The 24410-nt window shown below is 42.7% G+C and overlaps 3 protein-coding genes across 8 annotated transcripts in view; 2 read left to right on the top strand and 1 right to left on the bottom strand.

The window, feature by feature from the left end:
• LOC110982454 (poly [ADP-ribose] polymerase tankyrase-like) overlaps positions 1-8295 on the bottom strand; it is a 57423-nt gene extending 49128 nt beyond the window's left edge. For 2 of the 5 annotated variants that reach the window (XM_087135707.1, XM_087135723.1), the window contains exons 1-9: positions 8079-8295; positions 6842-6923; positions 5846-6037; positions 5036-5480; positions 3595-3876; positions 3356-3440; positions 2034-2141; positions 655-774; positions 107-190 (exon numbers count right to left, since the gene is read on the bottom strand). In XM_087135707.1, the coding sequence (XP_086991833.1) occupies positions 107-190; positions 655-774; positions 2034-2141; positions 3356-3440; positions 3595-3876; positions 5036-5480; positions 5846-6037; positions 6842-6923; positions 8079-8123 (1443 nt within the window). In that variant the 5' untranslated portion in view covers positions 8124-8295. Of the gene's footprint in view, positions 1-106; positions 191-654; positions 775-2033; positions 2142-3355; positions 3441-3594; positions 3877-5035; positions 5481-5845; positions 6038-6841; positions 6924-7606; positions 7915-8078 lie in introns of those variants that run through there. The other 3 variants (XM_087135709.1, XM_087135711.1, XM_087135716.1) reach the window with 3 other exon arrangements.
• LOC110982360 (HHIP-like protein 2) overlaps positions 1-24410 on the top strand; it is a 304779-nt gene that overhangs the window by 188267 nt on the left and 92102 nt on the right. The gene's annotated exons all lie outside the window — the stretch shown is intronic.
• On the top strand, positions 8548-24227 carry LOC110981016 (cornifelin homolog B-like). 2 transcript variants are annotated; one of them, XM_022238156.2, is made up of 6 exons: positions 8548-8725; positions 10418-11034; positions 13497-13579; positions 20481-20535; positions 20931-21070; positions 21997-24227. In XM_022238156.2, exons 2-6 carry the CDS (start codon positions 10728-10730, stop codon positions 22099-22101), a joined length of 690 nt encoding a protein of 229 aa, XP_022093848.2. In that variant the 5' UTR covers positions 8548-8725; positions 10418-10727; the 3' UTR covers positions 22102-24227. The 2 variants fall into 2 exon arrangements, with proteins under 2 accessions (XP_022093848.2, XP_022093858.1); XM_022238166.2 differs by lacking the exons at positions 8548-8725; positions 10418-11034 and adding an exon at positions 12020-12726.

Here is a 24410-nt window from a genome sequence, read left to right as displayed (position 1 = left end):
CTCATCGCAAAAAAACACACTGTCCCTGTAACACAACACTCTCTGATGAGAACGTACACATTTGCCAATTGTCATTCTCAATTCGATGCCTAAGAGAAAGACTAACCTTATCCACTTCGTAGTATGCCTTTTTCTTGACCGAGATTGTCAAGCAAGGAGACAGGTCCTCCGGCCGCTCTGCTAGTAGGACCTAGTGAGAAGAGATTTTGAAACGCCTTCCTCATATGTTACAACCCTTTATCTTGCTAAAAGAAGTACACCCCAAGTCTGGGGAGAATTTACGACAGTCAACTTTATCCACGCAGACACTATGTGTCAGATGGATAACGTTTCATGCTTCATGAACTGCATTAACTTCTCCTGAACACATTCAGGAGACTACTTTCTTCAACATTATGGTTGCCAACACTGCATATATATCTTCCTACTGTTCATCAACAGTTCTCAATTCCGTTGTGTACACTGTACGCTACTGCGCATAGGCATTCGGTCCTCAAGGTCAAAGGGCAAATTTCAATTTCAGGTGAAACAAACAGCTTCTGATCTACAATTATAAATAACAACATTTTTCACGGCTTTTAATGAATTAAAAAAGAACCAGCACAAATATTAAAGCGTATTTGAGCAAACTGAATGGCTTGATTCTAAACTCACCTCCTGGTGGACTTTATTGAACCCAAGGCGACTAAGCTTCCTAGCCTTATCAACAAGGTAGCCAGCCAGCTTGTAATGACCTTCTCGGGCTATCTTGTGGATGCTCCTGAACAGCAGCTCCTATCAAGTAAAATCAATTTCATATCTGGTTAATGGGGCGTATTCGAAACCCCATTCTTGTGGGACTAATGAATAGTGTTCTTGGGTCGTTGATTAAGAACACCGAAGTGCAAAAGGAATGTAGTTGCACGGAAGGTCAAGATAGCAGTCGCTATTTTGACACCAAATGAAAAGATGGCATGACATTTACTATCTCACATTAAATAAAAACCCCAAATATTCATATTAAATGGTCAGGGTAAATTCTCTCCCATCGCCAGGAGTATTTTCCCTGGGTTTATTTTCTGTGAGTGTTTTCTATTGATGTAACAGAACCAACATTAAGTTACGGTATGTGCCTGTATCCGCCATCTTTGTTCTTGATGTTCTCCATCCACTCCTCAGAGAGTGAGGAGTGTGAATCTTGTTCGCGGACAATGTTCGCGTGTTGATTCTTCCCGTTCGAAACCCCGTTCTCTTGTTCGACTAACACGAGAACGGGGTTTCAAATATGCCCTCGGTCTGTCCGGGTCAGAGCTGTTTATAGGGAGAAATGTGGCATCAGTGTCTCAATAGTTGGAACCAAAATGGTGGATTATGCATCGGTGCACATGGACAATTAGCACACAATAGCTGCATACAGTACAGTGCACATAATGAAAAGCCATGTAGGCTCTAAAGTCTGAAGTTGGCACCGGTCCTGGTGAATGGTGGCTGGCTTTTGGCTGAAATATCTTGGAAAACATCTCAAACATTTTAATGTTTATACAGATGCACAGGCAGAAAACTGAAGACAATTTATGAATAATTTGTGGTCCATGGTTGGGTGTCGGCATCTCTTTACACTGAGTCATGATAGCCTAATTTCATCGGCAGTTTTTTGTTCTGCCAAATATTTTGATGTTTGGAATGATAAATCTTTTGGACACGCACAATGCATCATAGGACTGGGAGACAAAACTAGAATTGCCTTTTATGTGTAATCCTATGAAAGAAATGTACCAGCAAAACATTACATGATAACAATACGTGTATATTAATAATAATAAAATCAAGCCAAATTTATCTTCACACGGTGACACAATGAAGATTTGGAATGAAGTTTTTCCATAGATCGAATTTTAAAAATTTACCGGAAAAGTGAAAGGAAATTTGGGGGATATGTTTAACAAACACCAGTTAAGTTTATTAATTCTTTAACCATTATGTGCTCATTTTGACTGAGCCAAATTTTGTTGGAGAGTGTAAGAAAAGTTCTCAGAAAGAATAGAATTTAATACCTCTGCGCTGGGATCTGTAGCAAGGATCAGATCGATGGTGCTGAGTGATACACCACATTCAATCACTTCATCTATGTACTGGTGCCTGGGGTTTGCATTCTGGGTATCCTTTAGTAATGAGAAATCATTCAGGGAAATCAAACAAAGAAATCTATATGACAGCAGTGAGCATGGCAGTTCTGAACACTTTACATGTAGATCACCGCTACAGGATTAGTTAAGCATGAATAAAGAACAAAAAAGGAAAATATGAAGCAATTAATTAAAGTAATTTTTTCTGGACAGTTTTTATGAGGCGGAACTGATTTTGTGGATGCAGCCATTAATGAGTGGTCATGTAATCAAAATCTTGATGGTGACGTCACAGGTGCTCATGGGCCAGCGCAAAGACTTGGTACCAGCAAGTGCGAAATCAGGCCCACAAGCGTGGGGAGGGGAATCCTCAGCATCGTTCCAGAACACACTCGGCACCACATCGAGCTTCATTCTTAGCCTTTTCGCTAGCTCCATTTCCTATTGCTGGATATTCCTGTAATCATCACAAGTGAAGTGTTCAATGCACACCCTTGCTTGATAGTCTCTTCCCGAAAGACAGCAGCACTTTACCAACCACTGCCAAAATAAATGCAGTTTTTCTAGCAATGTATGCCAATGTGCATGCTGGGGATTTTGTCCGACACCAAACAGTACTTTGCTATACAATATGGCATTGCAGACGAGAAGGCAAAAAATGGTCTGTAGAAATCATGGATGATTGTCACAAAATCTGTCAGCTGAGTGTAATGCAAGTGCCCCCTTAGAGCACTTGTGACGTCACCATCAAGATTCTGATCACATGACCACAAAATCAATTCCGCCTTATAAAACTGTCTAGAAAAAAGTATTGTGATTCATATTTTCCTTTTTTGCTTTTTATTTATGCTTAACTAATCCTGTAGTGACCTTCAAGTACATTTGCCAGTAAAGACAGTCTTCCTTTAAGGTTGCCAAGGACGAGTCTGGACATCAACTTGAGTTTGGTTGGGTCAGGATAAGCTGTGCCAAGTTAGATTTGGTTGCCTGCGATGAATTGGGATTGGGTCAAATCAGCTTGAGCTGGGTTGTGATGGCAAGTTGGCTGGGGCTGAACCAGGGTGGGCCAAGTTGGAGGGGAGTTCGGCTGGGGCATTGAGCGGGGTTGGGCTGGCTTGGTGTTGGCTGAGGGTGCATGTGGTTGGTGGAAGTGGGTAATTGGGATAAGTTGGCTTGTATTGGGTAAGGTTGTGATGAACTAAATTTGTACGGATAGTGTTTGTAATGGGTTTGTTGAAGACTGTACTTACTTTTGTGAAGGCATTATTTCCTTCCTTGTTTCCTCGACCAAGGAAAATGTTTCTTGATTGGTGACCAGAACTTGAGAAAGCCACCCTACGAAGGTGAGAAACAGTCAATGGTATTATGTTGGAAACAGAAAAGAAACTACCAAAAGACAACCTTAAGTTTTGCAGATATGGAGGAGTCTAGTTGACTTGTTCTGGATGAAGTGTTGGACAATTCACATTGTAGATAAACTGTCCCTTACCTGCCAGAGCTCTGGTATTTCATGACAACCTCTGGCAGACTGGCCCGCTCTCTTCCACTGTCGATCTCTGTGAGCAGCAGCTTAAGGGCAGCATGGTTCTCAGTCCTCACTGCGTAATCAAGAGCCGTCTTTGGAATGTCTACACCCCGTTTGTGGAAGACAGAGGGCAGGTCCCTGTCCTCGATCAGCTTCTTGAGGAGGTTCATGTCATTGGTCAGCACGGCCCGGATGCTGCGCTTGCACTGGACAAACTTGGACACCTCAGGGATCTCGTTCTCATTTCTTAGCATTAAAAGGATTACAAAAGAATACATTTGTGCAAAAATGGATTTTCTCCATCAAGCAAGTGTGAGTGACAGAAACAAAGTTGTCATAAACTTTAAATTCTTTTCAAATCTCATACTTTCTGCACTGATTGCTCATGAATGTAACTACTAGCCGAAGTACCACAGTTAAGAGGTTGGGCTACATAAAAAGAACACAGTGGAAAGGCAGATTCCTGACAAGTTAAAAAGGAGATTAAAACCCTCCTACCATAGAGCTACAAATGGGTTTGTAGCTCTATGCTCCTACTAACCCTCCTGAAGTCACTCTTTGGGTCATTTGGTGAACACCTCAAAGAAGCACAGCTGTGTCATGTTGTGCACTGCACCAACTGTCCCTCACAGGAATATCAGATTGCACTTTTGTGCTGCCCAACAACTGTGCTTCACTGTTTCATGTGCATAATTGTGCAGTAAACCAAATGCAGTGAAGAGGACTGCACAAAAGACCCTGGGTCATTTTGTGCTGGCAACCTTCCGTGTACACACTGAACCTGTGCATGTTTGAGTTCCATATAGAAAATACATGCTCACCAGTGACTGTGGGCATTTGTGCACATTTGTGCTGTAAAACCAAAGGAGGGATCCCACACAGGAAGTGGCATTTGTGCTTCACTCTTGATTGAAATATTCAACAGAATGCAACAATCTGTGAAAGTATCAATTTTAATAATATCAAAGCATTTATCAGGTGCATAGTATCTCACAGTATCTGTCATTCAAAGCTGCCAATATATTATCATTTTCACTGCAAATTGGGCTCACAACATCTGAACATTTCTGAGACCATACAGCTGAGTATACAGCTAAAGGTAATAACCATATCTATCCTCAGACTCACAGGTACCCATTTACTCTTGGGTGGAGAGGCACGTAGGGGTATAGTGACAAAACTAAGATCATAACATGCTGACACCAGCTGGTTTCGAACCCCCAACCCTACCATCAGAAGTTACAAACACTAAGCACTAGGCCAAATGCCGCCTCCCCCATTTAAAGGAATGCCAAAAGCACAGACACGGCTGAAATACCACATAGTATCTTTAAGAAATACTCTTTGAATTTTTATTGCTGAGGGCTGAGTCTAGCAGAAAGTCCATTCCATGGGTTGCACTTACTTGACCTCAAACATGGGGTCCTTTGGCACCACCTTGATGTTAGGGTTTGGGGTTAGCTGGTCATTTGGCACAACCTTGACCCGTGCTCGCCTCTCATTCAGCTCATCCTTCTTCGTCTTCCGTTTCTGGACTTCTTCTGTTTTCTTGTCCTCACGTTTCTTTTTGGTCGTTATTTTGTCCTCACTTTTCTTTTTGCTTTTTGTCTTTGTTCTGTCCTCACTTTTCTTTTGGCTTTTTTTCTTACTTTTCTTTTCTTTCTTCTCTTTTTTCTTCTTCACTTCTTTACTTTTCTTATGGCTTGTCCCTTCCTTTTTCTTTACCACGTCTTTCTTTGATTTCCTTGCCTCCTTGTTCCCTTCCTTAAGAGCGCTTGTTCTAGCTGCTAGTGGTTTGGCCTTGGAAGCTGCAATATTACTCTTTGCCTTGGCAGGCAGTTTCTTCGCATCTACGGCGAAATAACACAAAAAATTTGAACCGCTGTTTGTGTCGGCGTTAAGTGCTGCATAAGAATGTTGTATTTGGCACTAATGAATGAAACCGATGATTACAAACATTTGTACACTCGTAAAGATTAGAAACTGACAGAGTATGCGCAAACAGAATTGCTGTGTTGTCTTCAATGAGTAGACATCAACGGCTTGAAATTAGTGAGCGATGCTTTATAAAAATATTTGGGCAAAGCCGTACAGTGTCATTTTTCCAATTTATATGTAACTTCTAGAGGCCGTCGGTGGATTTGGTATTGATCTGGGGCAACTGGGGTGAACAAACTTTCAGACCATGGGGCACCAGGAATGGTCTTGGACCAACCTTCCTTGGCTGTCTCCACGGGTTTGATGCTCTCCCTGACTGCGGCCACCAGCTTGCGATGCTGCTCTGCCTTGCCGGCAACCTTGGGACGATGGCCCACTCCAGCCGCCAGTGCTAATTTCTGTCTGGTTGCAATTCTCTCAGACACCCTCTTTGGTTTCAGCGTGGACGCAGACTGAACTGCGTCACTGGCTGCAAGGGTAACATCATCAGAATGCAACCATGTACTGGTAAAGCGCTAAGATAGGTCAGTACTGTTGATAAGTTTAGGTAAATAAACTTACAGAATTGAGACATGGTACATACAGATGGTTAATCTGTGTACTGGATGCTCAATTGCAGATGTATTTATGATATCTGTGCATATTAGCTGATTAATGATGCTTGAGTCCTAGTTTTTGACAGTTACGCAGACATGCATTTTGGGCCTTCAGTTAGAGCAAGTTTAATGGCGTAAAGAAAAATATGGGAGGCACAGATCCATGCCTGGCTCCGTTTGCATGTTGGACCATGCAGTCTGGCTGGACATTCAGTTGAGCTGATGTTGGTCCATACAGTATTTGTACATAAGTACTGATATTTGTCATCCAAAACTAAAGAAAAGCACATTAACAAGGCCTAAAACCCTCTTGATTACACCTTCATGGAGGCTACCTATCAGCTGATCTAGTCACCTGATGGCAAAGTATGGTCAGCTGACACCTATGAATGATCAACAACCTTGAGCAGATTTCTGCACAAAATGATGCCACAGTTTATAAAAGTCAGCTCGTAGTGGCTAGCACAAGGGATCACATAAATTGTGTGCGCACACGTCACATGCTGTTTTGCAGCTGCGGGATCCAGTGAACAACGAAGGACACTCAGACTAGGGAACGGCCTTGAGATGGTTCAAATGAATTTGTAAGGTTTACACTGATCACTAAGACCGTTAAAACTTGGGGACTTGGTTGCCTTACACCTTGGAAATTCACACAAAAAACGGCATCTTGTTACCATATTTGGGCTGGGAGGCTAAATCCCCACATCTGCGCTTCTGTGCACGATCAGTGCTGTTTGCCCTAGCTCGCTTCATGCCCTGGAATTTTAATGAAAGAGGAAAGTTATTTAAACCTTTCATGACAAATGGTTTTAGGGACACCAGTGTTGAACCATACATGTTGATATTGTGGGGGACAAAATGTTGTAGTTTTTGTCTCTAAATTTGTTGTCAACTTTCCTAACAATAATGGCCTGGGCACAATTGATAGCCGGCCAGGGTAGTGTGTGTTTAATGATTAAGACATTATAGCCCTCAGTCCTAGGTGCTGCTGAAACTATGTAGCTTGGGATTGGTCTAGTTCCAAGACCAGAAAATACCGGCTATTTTGACTAATGTCTGGTACATGTAGCTGCCATGATCATTAGAACAATTCCTCCCGTTTCTTGGGCAAACATTCTTTGGACCCATTTTGTTGACAAATACTGTCATCAATACGTGCCTAAACTGGGCATCTGTAAATTGCTTGATATTGCATATTTCCCCACAAGGTTTATTCACCTTATAAGTTATATCCTCATTAAAATGGTGAAATTCTTAAGCAATTTGCCCATCCAGACTACAGAAAATCAGTACTCCAAGTAGCGCTAGCTGGCATGCACTCTCAATAATTACTGTCACTGTGTGATCACCTGATCAATCACAACTGACGCCTCCTATGTTTTCCTTTTCCTAAAAAGGGCAAGAGTACTGGTTATGGCCTGTGTATGGGGAGAACTCACCTACATGGCACAGATGCAACAAATCTTTCCCTGAGGTGACCAACATGTACTAGGCCATCTACTACTAGTACTAGTAGGCTAGCCATTTAAAAGCACAAAATGTCCTAAAAGTCAAATTTAGCAGTAAAACTGTTGAAGTATTCACTTCAGAAAACACTTAGAATTCAAACCAGTCTCGTAGGGTGTATGCACAGGGTAAAATGTGATGTCCATGTACGTGTATGGGGATCTTTCTTCCACGTTCCCAACAAGAAGCGATGCATGGAGGTAGAAATGCCAAATAGCTAACATGGCTAGGCAGCACCCGAGGGATAAGTTGGATGGAGTCTAGCCCCACTAGTGTGGCACGGACTCTCACTCCCGAGGATGGATCGGGAGTGAGAGTCCGTGCCACACTAGTACAGTGGGGCTAGATGGAGTCAAACGTTAAAGCAGTCACAGCTAAAATGGTGCGTGGGGGCAGCTCACGTACCTTTGCCGTTGTCGGTAATTTTAACAACCAAGCAAGCTGGCGCATGAAGAACAATCACGTTCACAGTGGCCACTTGTACATGATGTACCGCACATGTACATGCCTTCGGCTATTAATTAAAGATGCACGTAACAACCTGCTTTCAGTTGCGCACGGAGCTCCGTAAGTGAGCATCAGTTGTGCGTACGTACATGTACATGTGCACGTACATGTACATGCACACCCAGTTATAATTATGTGGACGCTTTTGCACACGTACATGTACACCCCGCGAAGCGTAACTATTAAAGCCCACTCACGCGGCACGCATAATGGCCCTCGAGCCTCGAGGAAAGACTAACACGGCTAACGTGCAATATTTTGTGAGAGAAATGGGTTTGCGGGTACGTCACCATGGAATCAATCTCATGGGGCGCACACCCCCATGAAAAATCGTCGCCCCCCACGTGCATTTCGGAAACGAAAACATGCATACCCTGATGTAATCGCGATCATTATGTACATGTATGTCCAACATTAATTTAAGCGTGAAGCCCCCCGCTCGCCCCCCGTGCTAGGAATCCTGGCTACGCCGCTGACTGCAATATCACTCGAGTGGGATCCATGCTGATATGAGCCAGGGGGAGGGGTCCGCGACGTATTTTGAAGTAAGTTTCGACTTCTCATTTAGACCCCTATATTAAGGGTTTTGGGTGCTTAACTGGTTCGTGTTCCAGCACGTTCTGAGTGAAACTGATTTACCTACGCATGTCGCATGGACCCTGCAGTGTCAGAAATGTTTGGTTGGTACATCCTGTATAGGTCTACATTTTGCCAGTAGTGGATTTTTCTGTAATATGTCCTAAGAGTTGGGGACAGTAATGCATGCCACTGTCAAAGTACTGTTTTCTCTCATACCATCTGGAGCTATTTTCCCTCGTTGAACTGCAGTCACCTGAAAGCACGCATGGCCTACTCAAGATGTGGTGACCAACTTGAAGAGGAGACACTGCTAATATCTTTGCCGCTTTGGGGAACTTCTTGAGGTTCCCTTTCCACATCCCCTACCGTCAGCTAGTTTTGACCCCAGACAATATTTCATTTCCTTTCCTCACTGCGGCGTGTAGAAAAACACGAAATTTATCCTCACAACTGATCGAGAAAGCCAATAATGAAGATAACATATATAAAGACAACCTCCATTAGTTGGAACCCCCTTCAAAAACTATGTTCTGGATCAGCCCTTAATTGTGCAGGTTAATGTCAGTGCTAAAGAATTCAGCTGGTGTCGTACAGTGCTTGTACTAACCGTCGTAGACGCCAAAATTAATCAAATTTATCGTGTAGGCCTATTTTCCCCTTGCCCGCTGCGCACAGTGGTGTATCCAGTTCTCAGATGGGGGGGGTATTCTTTTTTACTGAAAACGAATATTCAGACGATGCGTAGTGCCTATAATCGATTGCTCTACTAAATTTTGGCAGTTGCAACATAACCTCAATTTCATTTTTCATTTTCTCGCCACAGCCTTTGTAAGTAATCTTATAAGTGCTCCAGCCAGACTTACCCATGTGCCATTTTCTTATTTAAAAGAAGGTCCGCGTATGAGGTATTTTTGAAACAAGTCACCAGGAACACACATTGTCCGTTTCTATTTTTCTTTTATTCTCCGGGGGTTCTGCGCTATATCACTGTTACACGCCCGTTTTTTATCAAACCAATATACAGTGCAAATATTTTGGAAGCTATTTTGGTGAATTAGATTTTTGGAGGTAATAATTCTGTATGCATTTCGTCCAGTCCAAGACCCGTTCAGACCAAAATCTACAAATTGAGCCAAATCTACAAATCTAATCTAATCCTTTTGAAAACTAGGGTCACGTGGCTAGAATTTACGCTGACCCCAAGCTTCTCTAAACAATCAATCAGGATTAGACTCAGGGACTGAAACATAATTTCCAGTGCCGATAAAGGCCAAAAAAGTCTGAGGATCATAATCACCGATGCGGGTCTGAAGGTCTCATAAAAGAGAATGGTTTCGTCATACCCACATAGTTGCTGATGGACTATATGTTCAGCTCAAGATCTCTAGCCATTCTATACGTAATCAGCTACATTCCGGGAAATGGTTACATGTAGCCTTCTTCATGTTGACGAAGTTGGACAGAACTTGAGCAATGTAGACCCAAATTAGGTTTTCTGCCTAAGATGTACCATGCATTAAAGACAGTCAACACGGCTCTTAAATTGAGATATATTAGGACCCCCCATTAGTCATCACTGTTAAAATCAAGCTGCTGTTAAAAATACACCGATGCCCAAGCTTCCTTTTCTCATTTTAATATTCGTCTGTTAATGGTAGAATGTCCAATGTGATAAGGCAACGAGCGCTGCGCAGTGCCGACCGACAACGACGGATTTCCGGAAAGGATTAAACTCTGGAACGTTCCAACAGAAGCGTTGGCAACACGTGACTAGAGACCGGGAGGGGTACCGGAAAGCCGACAATTAAAATGGCCGACTAATCTTCTTGCAAAGTTCAGAGGTGGGTTTTACTGACTGAGGGAGCATGTTTATTTGAAGGGACGTAGCGAGGCCCTGGTGACCGCAAAGTTGACGTCAGGATTCGTGTCTGCCTTGGTTTGTTTGGTTCTCTTGGAGAGGTGACAATAATGGTTGGACCTTGGCGGAGTGTCCCAGACTTGCTGTATGAGACTTACCCCACGAGGGACCTGCGGCGGGAATTCCCCTCTGATCCCGGGTTCTCCACCGCGCGCTGCGAGAGTAACACTCTCCCGTCGGCTCCTTACCGGTCAAGGGGAAGTTCTGCTCCACAGACGAGACGCGAGGAAGCCCAGTCATCTTACCCAGCATCCAATGTCGTCTGCCTGAAGTCGAGCTCGGGGAACACGACAACCTTCACGGTGGCCAGCGCTAGTGTGACTCGGCTGCCGAACGGGGACGACAAAATGTGCATAGGTAGGAAAATAATTATATTAAAGGTACGAGTAATGCGTGACCAAAAGTAGAAGCTATTACTACGGGGCCATCCTGTTCGCACGCAAGGGGTGCGTACGCGCAAAATTTCTCCTTGACCAACAGTCAATTGCCGAAGTGCGCGCGCTCAGGTCGAGACAGCTGCCAGAGAGTAAATGGCCCCTCCGTCGGAATGGAGTCTCATCGGATTTGTCTATTGGCAAGAGGAGTTTAACATACCCTCAAACACTCCCTGCTTCAAAATGCAATTAGCATTTTCGCCCTTAACGATTTAACGAATCTCAAATTTCCGTGTGCTTTGTTGAAGACAGATTTTCAAAGGTCATGTCCTTCAAAATTAGTCTTATAAAAGTGTTATAAGTGTCATAAAAGTGTTATAAGTGTTATAAAAGTCTTATAAGTGCACGTCCACAAGTATCCTGCCGTAGTCCTCAGGGCGTCACGTCATCATGATTCTTGTTGATCTTGCACAGAAGTATTCTCAAAACCATATCTCAGCTCCCTGTAGAGCTAAGTGCAGCATTTCAGACTTTATCATCTGGCTGATCAACCTAAAAAAAGATAACCCTCTCTGCCCTCCAGAAGTAAGCTGACGGATAAGGTGACTTGCCCTGGCAAAAAGTCACTGCTGGATTCGAATCCTTGGCCCGATGATTGGAAGTTACAAACCCATAGCTTAGGCGCAAGGCCACAGCCAATTAGTTTTCAAACTTCTTAGGATGTGAGCATTGTTTAGAAAGAAAGGCAATCAAGCTCCGGTCGATTAGGTTAGCCTTAATTTTACTACTAACAAATCCAGTCACAAAAAAGCTGGGCCGCGTGCACGGAGTACTGAATAAGTACCGTAAAAGACGAAACGATTTTCTGCCATGTTTAATAGCTTGTTACTAGATGAATCGATTGTGGTTGGCTCGTAATAGACTTGAATTGAAGTTGAATAGAGAGGGGACGAGAGAGATAATCACTGACAGTTTTTTTCTGAAACTGCCATGATCTTATACCACCTCCATGGTACATGTACTACTCACATGTCTGGAATATGGAACAAGTATGGACTGTCTAAGAATAGATGGGCCATTACTTCGCGAATAATAGGCGTACAGAAATAGGAAAGACGTACTTGAAGTGTCTGGAAAATTGCCAGTGGAATTTCAACCTGCAAATTGTTGGCCAAGTTGTGTGCTTCCACTAGCATAATGAACCAACCGGCGTTCGTTGAATCGATGCCTGATCTGTCTTCATGCTAATCGTTCCGGCGGCTTTGAACGACTTATGGACGGTTAATTTAAGGGCTGGGGGGCACTGATGATGTGTTATCTAGGAGTGCCCGGCTTGTTCGTGGAGTTGAAGACCTGCGGATCTTTCAGAAGATCCTGCTTCTTGCAGACGATGTGCGACCACCTGGCCCTTTCCATCTCATAGCCGCATTCCTGCACCCCCGATCCGATGAATCATTTCTAACGTCTTAGTCACGACCATGTCAGTTTCCCGTTGGCCGAGACTTATGGCAATGACTACGTTGACTTCCTTGATTCTCTGTTGCGAAAAAAAAGTCGGAAAGGTCAACGATTTAACTTTTTTCCAAAGTTTGGGGCCACCGGCCATTACGGGGGTACACGATGACCGCCATGATGGCGCTGGGGAGGGTCAGGACATTTCGAATCAACCATCCCGGTAAGAAACTCGCCACATTTGATGTGAAATATTGTCGTACTTGTCAAAGTTCCTTGTTCTCGTTTGATAATTTCAATCCTACTCTTGTGGTGGTTTTCCCCGAATGTGTACTCACACATTATGGAAGCTGGAAAACACAAGTACATATGTATCAGGAGTAGTTACGTGCGTATATGGATGCAACACAATTCCTCTTGGTCCGTTTCCTACGAAAAACACCACCCCGTACACCTGAAAATCGGAAAACGTTAATTAGTGCTACCCCCCCTTTTTTACAGTTTAGTCGACGTGTGCGGCATTTGCTACGCTGAATGAAGTGTCTTAATGAACTGACGTTCTACTTTGTCGTTATCCTAGGGAATTGGTTGCTTCTCAAACTGAGGAGTAACTCTGGGGCACCTGGGTATAGCGCACATGCTTTTTGGGGGAAGGTGGCACCGAAAAGTGATTACATAGGTTTTGTACAATTTAAAATTTCAAAGGGGGGGGGGCAACGGCCTTCACTCTTTTCAATGTTTTGGGGTACGTGTCGGTAGGGTGCATATCTTAGGTCAAATGTGGTAAAACATAGCGCCTATGAGTCGCGGTTATCTAACAAACAACCAGAGCTGTGACCATGAATTTGCCTGACAAAGTATGTCTTCTTTGCTCATCCCTTACCACTACAACTTCAAAAAGTACCGATCTGTATGTACGAGGAAGCAAAGCTCGATCTATAAGGATGTGACATGTTCCCCTGAATTAAAGAAATGCCCTTTTTTCATTGCCAGCGTGTCAACAGTACCATCTCAGGAGACTAGAACCGATTACACGACAACCGCAGCCAAAGATGTCGAGACCCCAGTATATCAAGGTGAGCAGATACGATATATCATGAATTTTACCACATCTTAGAACTTTTAGAAGTGTTTGTGGGGACAGGGGCAATGACAACAGTGGTAGTAGTAATGATTGGGATTTATTTGGTTTCCTTGAAATTAAGCCGCTGTGTTCCATTCATTTTTGTGCTACATTTGTGTGATGTCACCCCGGGTAGAAGGCTCAACATTACAGCCCTTTCAGTATCAAAATCCAGGATTTTGGATAATTTTGCGGCCCTAAATTTTCTTTACTTCGAATTTGTGAATCTCCGAATTGAATTGGTGTTTTTGAGTTCATAACAGAAGGCCAGTAAACAAAGTTTTCTCAAAAATACATTTATAAAACAAACTTTGAATAGCTGTAGGCCTATATAATTCTTGGATGACACACCAACAAAGCCCCCACTTGTCAGGAAAGTATGAATATTTTCTAACTTTTTAAAAGCGCAGCATATCTACAATACATAATTATTTTGAATGGCGCCCCCATCTGTTGCCATCTTTATTTTTCTAGCGTCATTACATTGAGCTTAGTTGTGACATTTGAAATAAACTCCAACAGAGTTGAGTACATGAAAACGTGTGCAGTAAAATTCGCCCGAGTTGAAATCTTATTATTCTTTTGCGAATTCACAGCACAAATAGTTTATTTTCTCCTACCAAATTGGCGTTTGTGTTCACTTTGGCGACCAGTGTGAATCCGTCGAGTTAACACGACTAATTTCATATCCATGTTGTGGAAACTTTGCACAAGTCGTCTGATATTTTTCCTAAATAAGTCCATCCAACCACAATATTTAGAAAAGTACCGATGTTTGATTATCATTATTGTTATTATGAGGAATAATGCGAGGGTATAACATTCGAGCTCGAACTATACTTCAATCGATACTCAGTTGCACACGTACAATAATAGTTAAACTCGAACGTCCGCTGTTGACCAATTTGTAAAATCTCATTGTCACTCACATTTTACTTTTGGCTGCAACCCTCGCGGCCTAGATGATCAATGACCTCACGAATAATTGTCTTCCAAGAGTCTTTCTCTCTGTACTGATAAATAAAATCGGCTATTGATAACTGGTAGTGCGGCCATGCCCCAGGGCCTGGTTCCAAACTGGTAGATCAGAAATGAGACTCGAAGCCATCCATCGTTTGAACGATGTTCGACGCTCCAACTTGCTTGAGCTGCGATATGGGTGCCTTAATTGTTGGAACTAAACTGGTGGATTATGCGTCAATCCACAGGGACGATCGGCACATAATGGCTGCATGCTGTTCTGCGAACAGTCATGATTTTAGTTCTGTAGTCTGAAGTTGGTGCTATTCTGGCTAGCGAAGTTGGTAGGAGACGCTATCTCTGCGCAAGCCGGGTACGGTCATGAAAATTCCAACAGATGGAAATCAAGTTATATGGAAAAAGAAGTCCATGTATAAAATTATGGGCGCATGTAGGGCACAGGCGGGCGAAAGTCGGTATACATTTGAGAGAAAACAAGAAGTGTGAAATTGTTGTGTACATGTACGTTTGCAGTGGACAAATCAGGACCTCACGCGGCCAGCATGACGTGAAAATCAGCTGAACCCGTTCGTATCGTCCGTAATTTGCAGATCAGCTAATCCAGTTCGTTCATGATTTGCAAATCAGCTGAACCAGTTAGTCTGGGTTCAGCAGTATTGATTATTTTGATTTGTTAAAAGCTGAGAAAGCCAATCGTTCTTGTTACAAGAACCAACATATGTTAATTTGAAAGTTACATGATACAAATTTCAAAGCAAAATTCATAGGCACAAATGGAAACTTCAACAATAAAACTTGTTCGTAGAAGTATAGCATATTGTTCACGTTTGCCAGTAACGAGTTATACAGAAATCATCCATCTTCTACATTATCCCTAAAATACATTTTTTCAAGTAATGCCTTGAGTGTAAACAAAAAATCGAATGTAAGCACCGCCCCTTATTTTGGCCAGCCAACAAGCGGCCAACTTATCGCCCTTAATGCACGAGCAGAAAAAGATTCATTGAGATGAACTTTTGGTCGCATCCGCACAGTTCCAACCCAACAGTATAAAAGAGGGTCTGTTGTGGAGGCTCTAAGTTCATTCCACCAAGGGAAACACTAGTTTTACACTAGATGTTGGAACTACTGGTACTAAATACATGTAAAAAGGGAAATGCAGGGAGCTACTCATGTGTAAGAATACCCTTCTTATATTCTATGGTTCTCATATCTTTTTTCAATTGAGGGAGGGGTCGGTTGGTGGGGGAAAAAATATAATTCCTAGAAAAAAATCCATGCTGCTGCCAGATGACTGAATAAACCAGGCAAAGCGCACTGCCTGCACTTGTCACTTGTTTTTGTATTGAATACAATGAGTGTCCTTGTTTCTAGCTGACTACAAAGAAATATTTTTATTGGTATATGACACAATACCTTGTCGAAGTCAGAGTCAAGACAGCATGCACTGCGGCACTGATGTTTCCAAACACTCGTGGACGTTACACAAAAGAATTAATGACCGTCCACGATCCCGATACGTCCAGGATTGCCAAACGTGTACAAAACGTATTAGAGGCCTTCCAAAAAAGTTAAAGTATGAACAAAAGAGGACAATAGGAACGTCCACGATTGCCCCAAAAACACGTTTACATGTACATGTTCATGTGTCCCGTATATATACCGTACTACATGTAAAAGTGGGGATACATGTATATAAAGCGTGAATTTGTACACTCGCTTTCAATATTATAATGACAGATAGACTTCAGTTTCAGTAATAAACTTCATGTTAAATTACTGCACTTTTGTGTTCGTCTTTCGTTCCGGTTTCCCGAGTCACTGAATTCTTACGCTCGCACGGCCGTAAGATTACCGTATGCCGGTTAAACGGATTCGGTGCTGAGTTAAGTCGATAGGCAAAGGCGACCGGTCGGGAAGAGAAAAAAAATCTAACGGAAAACCATCAGCAAATCTCACATTATCACACCTTTCTGCACCACAGCCTGCTTTTGAAAACTTCAGGAAATCTTCGAATTCTTTTTTTCGAGCCTTTAAAAATCGCATCAAAACGTAAACAAAGTACCGCTTACGAAAAGAGCTTTTCACAAAAATCACCAGTTTTGACCACTTCGGTACTTCTCAATTTTATGTTCACAAAATAGGAAAGGCCTTATCTTACTTTGAAAATATTTTTCGGCAGGTATTTTAATTCCAAAAAGAGACAATAAGACATAAATTTCATGAAATGAAGCAGCTGCTTGCCTGACACGAATTCTCATGACCCTCGTTACGTATGCAAATAACCTTGAAAATGGGACATGCGCAGTTAATAATTGCGTTGATGTTTGGGCAAAATCATATCGCATCATTATCATAATTATGTACATTTTCAGCGCTGTTTTTTCAGAGATCATCACAACCTACTTTTTTGGGGGGAGGGGTTGTACAGACAAGGTCCTCTCACCAGGTTCGGTAGGGGAAAAAGGATTTTTCTTTCCGAGGTCAGGGTCGGGAGCCAAAAATAGGGTCAGTGGGAAATGACAACCGAAGAATTTAAAAGGATTCCGTAAAAACCAAAAACTAACACTAAATGGGCTCTGTCACTTTTCTAAATACATGTAGTAAACCTGAAATTGATCAAAAGGACTACAGCAATTCTCTTTCAAACCCAAATTTTGACTTATAAAGGACAAATTTAAAAAAAAAATTGCAAAAGACAAGAGAAGCAATCACAGTGTAATGGTTAATTTTCAAGCATTTGGTAATTTCAAGCTAAAGAGAAACCTTACTTTCCTGCGTTCAGTGCACCGCAGTATGTAATCGTCCTTCCCTATGGTTCTCACATTGCTTGGTTTATCAAAATGGCGTGGCCGAGGGGCAACTCCCGCGAGAACTCTTATCCAGTTCTTGCTCCCCTCCCCCCGAAAATTCGGACTCTTTGGGGGTGGGAGCTCTCGCCATGCTATATGTAGTGTGTTTACTTAATCATGAATCAAATTGGAACGCACCCCATAGGACCCCCCCCTTCTGAGAAGAACCTGGCCACTGGTTTCGGTATCGCTCACAGTTAGTTGAGAAACTGTTGCTGTCTTCCCCTTGCTTGAAATGACTCCCTTGCTCTCCGATACTGGCCGATAAAACAGAAGCATCGTCCACGCACGGGCAGTATGGAGGCCATTCCGACAGTTTTCGGCCCTGAAGCAGCAACGCAGAGCTTTCCGAAAGATGTACTCATGCCTCACAGCAGGGTCGTCGCTCCTCTCAGCCAGATGTAGGTATATCTCCGCCAGCATCTCAGGGTGATTCGTGCTTTGTCACGATATAATCCAAGTCCTCTTTGGCTTGAAAAAGATACATACGTAAGATACATCAGATACCTTAGATCACCATCACTTTTGTGGCGTTCAATGCAGATTGTGGCTCTGATTGAATAAGCGTGCAAGTTAATTTTGGTGCTATCTAGATTTAAGGAGTCTTTCAATAAACTGAGAGCAATTTCAATATCACCAGCTCCGTTACGGAAAATAGCCAAACGACTGAGAATATGCGGGGAATCTCGTGACATTTTCAGCGCCTAGCGCACACACTCTTCAGGGTTGTCGATGAATTCAAGCCAGTTTTTCCGGGATGTTTCCATTCCATTTTGCTACCCAGTGAAGGATGACTCCAATGCGCATCCAGGCTGAGCTTGATGTCCGAACTGGATGAACTCAACGCTATCTCCCCAAAGCTTTGGGCAGCCTTTTCTAAAGCTTTGTGGGCTTCGTCGTGGGTCTCTGTTTGTTTTTTCATGGTTTTTCTGCAGCCTCTCATAGTGGGCTCTGTAACACAATCATAGGCCTATGTCTTACTGATCAATGACGCATGCGCGTCACTTTAGTGTTGTGCTGGAGCATCGTGCTCCTACTACTATACTGGCCCTCCTTCCTCCATGGTCCGACGAGGTACTTCCAGTCGTACTTTTCGTCTTGATTCACGAGGTTTTCGGCCAGATCATTCCCTGGTTGCCGGTTCGAGCGCTGTGCCAAATCTCTCACACGGTGTATCACAGTTTTCGAGTTCATTCAGGAGGAAGTAAGCTTGTTTGGCATACGCCCTGGCCACTGGTTTGTGTGGATAAATCAGGATGAAAATCAGACATGCGTGTTGTAGTTTCTCCCCCCCAGACTTGACAAAATTTCGGTTGGCGAGCGCGTTCGTGTTTTCTGGATCTTCGCCCGCGGAAAGGATGAGATTGACCGTCGCGCCTACCCAGGGAGGTTGTGAATTACGTGGCGTTCCGGTTTGGTTTTTTTCTCCTCCAGGAAGGCCAAGAGACGATCATGTTTAAAGTTGGCGGTGACTTTATCAAGTGGGTGTGTGTTGCAAAGCAAAGATAGGTTGAAATGTCCGACGGGCCTGTGAAACTTTCGCGACAATGCCCTGAGAAAGGAACGTAAAAAATACAAGAGCCGTTTCGACCGGTGCCAGAAACAGCTAAGCCAATATGAATAATTTTTTAAAATTGAAATTAAAATGATAACACTAGCTAACAAGGAAAGTAACAAATACCAAATAGAACTCGAATAAAATTACGATTGATTTCAAAACATCACAAAGACATCCAAGTAAAACAGTCTGGTAAACCCTCCCAAAAAATCCAAAGAAATAAAACAAACGACCAAAACAAGCAACACTCTCATTTCCAAAGTTGCGGGGACCACACGTTTTATGCACACCATGAACAGTATTAAGATCAATGAAACATTTCTGTGACAAGCCGATGTGCTTACATCTCTGTCATTTTCTTGAAATTGCCAGATCTACCATGCCTGCTGTTACTAACAAGGGTGCCACATGTTTGCCAACTGGCTTACAAAACGATGCATCACGTAAAATACTGAACGAACAAAGGCGGAAAATTACACAAACTTGCAGTCGCCAAGCAACCTGACGATATTTGTCATTCGGGTTGGGGTTTCCCAAAGTCCAATTTCATCATATTTTGCATTTATCAGTATTATTTCAATTTTCATGTTGTAAATATTTCACGTATATGTATGCACCCAGGGGCCTAGACGCAGGAGGCCTGGGGGCACGTGCCCCCCCCCCCCGCCATTCCCGGTGCTCCCCTTCCACTAAAAAAATGAACGGATATTAAACAAGGCTAACAAAAACTTACTCCCCCCAAAAAACACACCACTGTAACTTTGTAAGCTGGTGCCCCCTTGTGTCCCCCTAAAATCCCAGTGCACCACTGTATGCACCCAAGGTCCCACTGATATGCAAGGTTCAACAGATAAAGTCTTAAACCATTTCCGGTTAACGTCAAGGAGTCAATTTCGAAATACCTACAAACAGGGGCAGACAGAAAAAGTGACGAGCCCAAGCACACTAACTAGCAACTGAAGTTCCGTAAGGGAGGGGTTGAACATGACACTGTGCAATGTCAGTTTCTTTTCTGAAAAAAAAAAAGTGTTGGTTCTGGCAGTGACAGAACCGCCTGCAAATGCTGTATCCGGTCTTCTCTCCCACTCGTCCATTCATACATGTACCAAAGGCGTCAGTAAACCTATTTTCAAGGGCGGATCTAGAAACCAATTTAATGTGGGGCTGGTCTGGGGAGGGCCAAATAATTACATTCAAAATCTTTACAGTAATGTTTAATGACCTTTCTGAGGGGTGATGAGGCGACATTGGGGGCTATTTAAACGCTTTTGGAAGGACGGGAAATGAAGACCTCAAAAACGCCTTTCTCTCATTTGTTCAGGCCTACAAAGTTTTTTACGTGACTCCATTGGGGGGGGGGGTGTTGGGTGGGAAGGCCCCCGTTGGTCCACCTGGATCCGCCCTTGCCTATCTCTCAAAATGAAATACTTCACCGGTTTTCGATTTTTTTTATTATTATGCAGGTGGCGTCTGATTGGTCAACTGATCTATTTGGGTGTATGGAGGATGAACACACGTGTAAGCCAGATGATGTCTAATTATGAGTACATTCACGTGTACCTTTACCAAGCAATGCGTCCATTGCACAATAGGTTGCCAGTCTTTTTCACTTTCGACGGCATATAAACTGTACTTCCTCATCCATGTTCTGTTCTATTTTACCAGTGTCGAAATGATTTACAAATTTGATGTTACCACGTACATGTGGTTAGTAGTTGATACTCAGATGATGTGTAGTCCGTAGAGTACCTGAGAACAAGTGCAAATGTCCCGATCCCACTTCACACTTTCTTCCTGGCTCCCCAGTCATCCAGATGTAGCTCTGTGGTTAGACAAAACCCAACTCGCCAACTTAAATCTTCCTTTAATATCTACGCATCGTGACTTACCATTCCTGTTCTGTTGTTTGCCAGGTTTGCTGGGTGCTGTGTGCAGCCCGTGCTTAGCCTGTTCGCTGGCTCGACAACTGGGGGAATCCTGTTTTGTCGTGACCTGCGTTCCAGGGGGAATCTTCGCACTGAGAACCAAGCTCCGGATGCAACAAAACATCGAGGTCAGAAACCTGGTAGCAGCAGAGCCTGTTGTATACTCTGTGCAGGAACTCTTAAAAGGGATCTTGCAATATCTTTTTCATACAACCCTTGAAAGTGCTAATGAGATTTCCATATGCATGAGCAAAACTGCTTGTCATCCCAAGGAAGAACACCTCTATGTTACATTAATTTGTGCAAAACGACAAGTGGATTTTCTCCCCTTTTGTCAAATTAAATTTCATTTTCTTTTGTGACAGATAGAGGTAAGCGCATGGCAATATTAATGAGCAGCATACCCTTTCTGTGACGTATTTTTATGGGAAACTTCCAGGTTTAGAATTTGAATAGAAAAACCCACAAACTATATCACAGAAACAGTACCATCTGATGACAAATGAACAAATTTAATATTTGAGCCCACTTTTCAAACCTAATAATCACCAAAGGATGTCAAGCAGGTTTGCTTTAATCAAAAAAAGTATAGGGCCTACAGTTGCACAAGATGTCTGGCAAAAGGAAAACCGAAATCACTGCCTGGTCCCTTTCATCAGAATTTGGCTGAATAAAAGAATTATTTGCAGGGGTTTGTCATCCCTGGGACACAGTCCATGCTCTGTATACTGTCCTAGCCCCTGTTGAAGTCTGAAAATCAGTGGCTCATCCAGGAAAGGGGTGGGGGCAAGTTACCCCCCCCCCCGAGACAAGTTGCCGATTTTGATTTTTTATTTAATAAATTGTAAGCGCCATCATTTTAGAAATGGTACAGATTGGGGGATTGAGGATTCTTTTATGGGTGAAAAAAAAAACAGGACAGTCATTGTTGGGGGAAAAAAAAGCATTTTGCCCCCCCAAGATGTGAATACTGCACTAAAAAACAGTAACTGCACATTTTCCCTCATTCCTTTTTCCAAATGACAGAATATTACATCTTCTCTGTACATTACAGGGATCCATCTGCAACGACTGCTTAACAGTGTGTTGCTGTTGTCCGCTTGCCCTATGCCAAATGGCCAGAGAACTGGACAATGCAGAAATTGGACGCTTAGGCTGAGGCAGACATCAGCGTGGTCATCTTCAGCATTGAGGGAGTGATGCGGTGCTCATGTAAAAAAAAATGTTGTGTAGAGAAATATATTTGATACGACTTTTCCCACTAATTCCAAGGTGATGTCAAGCATCTCTTTCCTATAACAGTGGCTATTATCATAATACAAGGTGCCTACCGTTTGTATAAGTGGCTAAAGTTTTCAAAAATTCAATACGCATATGCCTCACTTGTGTTAAATGAGGAGATATGTTTTCAACTTATGCATAGTTTAGTAGTGTTTTTAGTCATTCAAGTTTTCAAATTTTGTTTTTCTTTTCTACCGATGTGCAGCCATAGTTTGTCAATTACTGACTGGTGGGGAGAAGTGACCACTGTGGTGTCGTATCAGAAAGCTAGGTTCTACACATGGCCAAAAAGCAATGCAGAAAAAAGTTTTACTACACCAAAGGATTTAAAATCTTGTTTCAATCTCAACCCAGATAATAAGAGCACTGTTAATACAGCATGATATTCTGCCCATATCAGAGGTGGCAGCAAGTCATTTTTTGCAAGTCAAGTCACAAGTCATTAGGTCCAGTCACAAGTCATTAGGTCCAGCCACAAGTCAAGTCACAAGTCATTTGGTCACAGGACAAGTCAAGTCAAGTTCGTCTAAACACAAGTCAAGTCCAAGTCTCTTTGTCCAAATACAAGTCAAGCTGCACATTATTTTGTCCAGCTGAAATAAGCAAAAAGAACCAGGCGTCAACGTACGAAGTTACGAGTTATAGAAATACATGGGGCCCATCAAGTAGCGTCTGACTCGGGTCGGTAACAAGTCGTTTTTGCAAGTCCAAGTCAAGTTACAAGTCATTTTCTGCACGTCCAAGTCAAGTCACAAGTCAAAGCTGGTATTCGCAAGTCAAGTCACAAAAATAGTGACTCAAGTCCGACTCGAGTCCAAGTCACATGACTCGAGTCAGCAACTCCGGCCCATAATAAGGAAATTTTTATATCCCAAGTCTTAATATTTTATTTTCTATTACTGCTAACGCAAGGTCACTGTTATTACAAGACGATTTGTTAAGTCCCTACCACCTTAAAGGTATTCCACTGTATGCCAAAGAGGAAGGTCTCAGACTCAGTCATCAGTGGACTAAATGTATGTACTGATGGAAACAGGATGGCCACGTGTGCCCTAGTCCTGTATTGACCCCAATTTTTTTATTTCCTTCTTGCTTCTACAAATGAAACCCAAAATATAACATTAGTGCATTGGCACCACAAACGCCAGTTCATTTACCTTAAATATCTAGTGTGGACATTCCTTTCTTTTCTTACAGTTAAGAAAACTCAGCGAAAAACTCATTTTCTTGAACTGGGAACACGATTTCCAGCTATTTTTTGGTACAAGGTTTCCTTGACTATTCCTCTTCCTTTTACGACAGATGACCCCAACCCCAAAATGCCTCTAAACTTCTTTTTCAGAGAAGGGGAAACGTCCTGTGGACATGTGTAAGTCCACAGAACATCTTCCTTTCCAGTATCGTGTGGCCATCTTTTGTTCACAAGTCCACACTAGGTATGTGAGGTTAGCGCTGAACTTCAGGTAGGCATGCATTATTGACATGTTTCAACACTGTGCACGCACGCAGCGCCAAACTCGATCACCGACCATTAATAGTCAACCACTTGTCGATTTTGCCTGGAACCAAGGATATCTTTTGTGCCTTGGTTACCGCGAAAAATGGACCACTGGTCGCTGATCACATCTGACCTAGAGCGGAAGAGGTATTCAATGCATGTATACCTCTAGCACATAAGCGTGGTGCCACCGTTTATGGCTTCTAACTGTGGTCAACAGAGATGACTGTATACCCTTGGGTTAGAATTGGAAGGAAGTGAGTATTTGGGGGTAATTAAAATTCTCAAGTCTTCGCATTGCTGAATTCACAAAGAGGTTCTGCATGCGTTCACTGATTCAAGTACACATTCTGCCAAACCTCACTTTTTTTATAAAATGAGAATCTTTGTTTGCAATCTTAAAAATCTTGTGAGCCATATCACATACGACAAGTATGTTCACTTTTCCTGACATAATGTACATCTGTACATAAATGTAAGTGAATACATGTATAATTGTCTGGTAATATTTCTGTAAATATTTGTATATTTTTGAGATAGATCCTTAATGTAACTAGCATACATGTACATTCCAGCCAGGAAAATATTGTAATGCACTTCTTGGTAGGTAGCATAGTCTTAGGGTGTAGGCATTATTGTGCAGACTGCTGTCAGCGTTGGATCGAAAACTGTCTAGAGTAGAAAAATGC

This window comes from Acanthaster planci, linkage group LG01, assembly GCF_054643075.1.
Source record: "Acanthaster planci isolate LZ-2023a linkage group LG01, COTS_SCS, whole genome shotgun sequence".
NCBI classification, from domain to species: Eukaryota; Metazoa; Echinodermata; class Asteroidea; order Valvatida; family Acanthasteridae; genus Acanthaster; species Acanthaster planci.
This window is presented reverse-complemented; position numbering and strand designations above follow the sequence as displayed.

Coding starts and splice junctions, on each gene's coding strand:
- LOC110981016 (XM_022238156.2), top strand. CDS start 10,728: ATGGTTGGACCTTGGCGGAGTGTCCCAGACTTGCTGTATGAGACTTAC. Junction 11,035..13,496: donor GGACGACAAAATGTGCATAG/GTAGGAAAATAA, acceptor TTTCATTGCCAG/CGTGTCAACAGTACCATCTC. Junction 13,580..20,480: donor CGAGACCCCAGTATATCAAG/GTGAGCAGATAC, acceptor ATTATTATGCAG/GTGGCGTCTGATTGGTCAAC.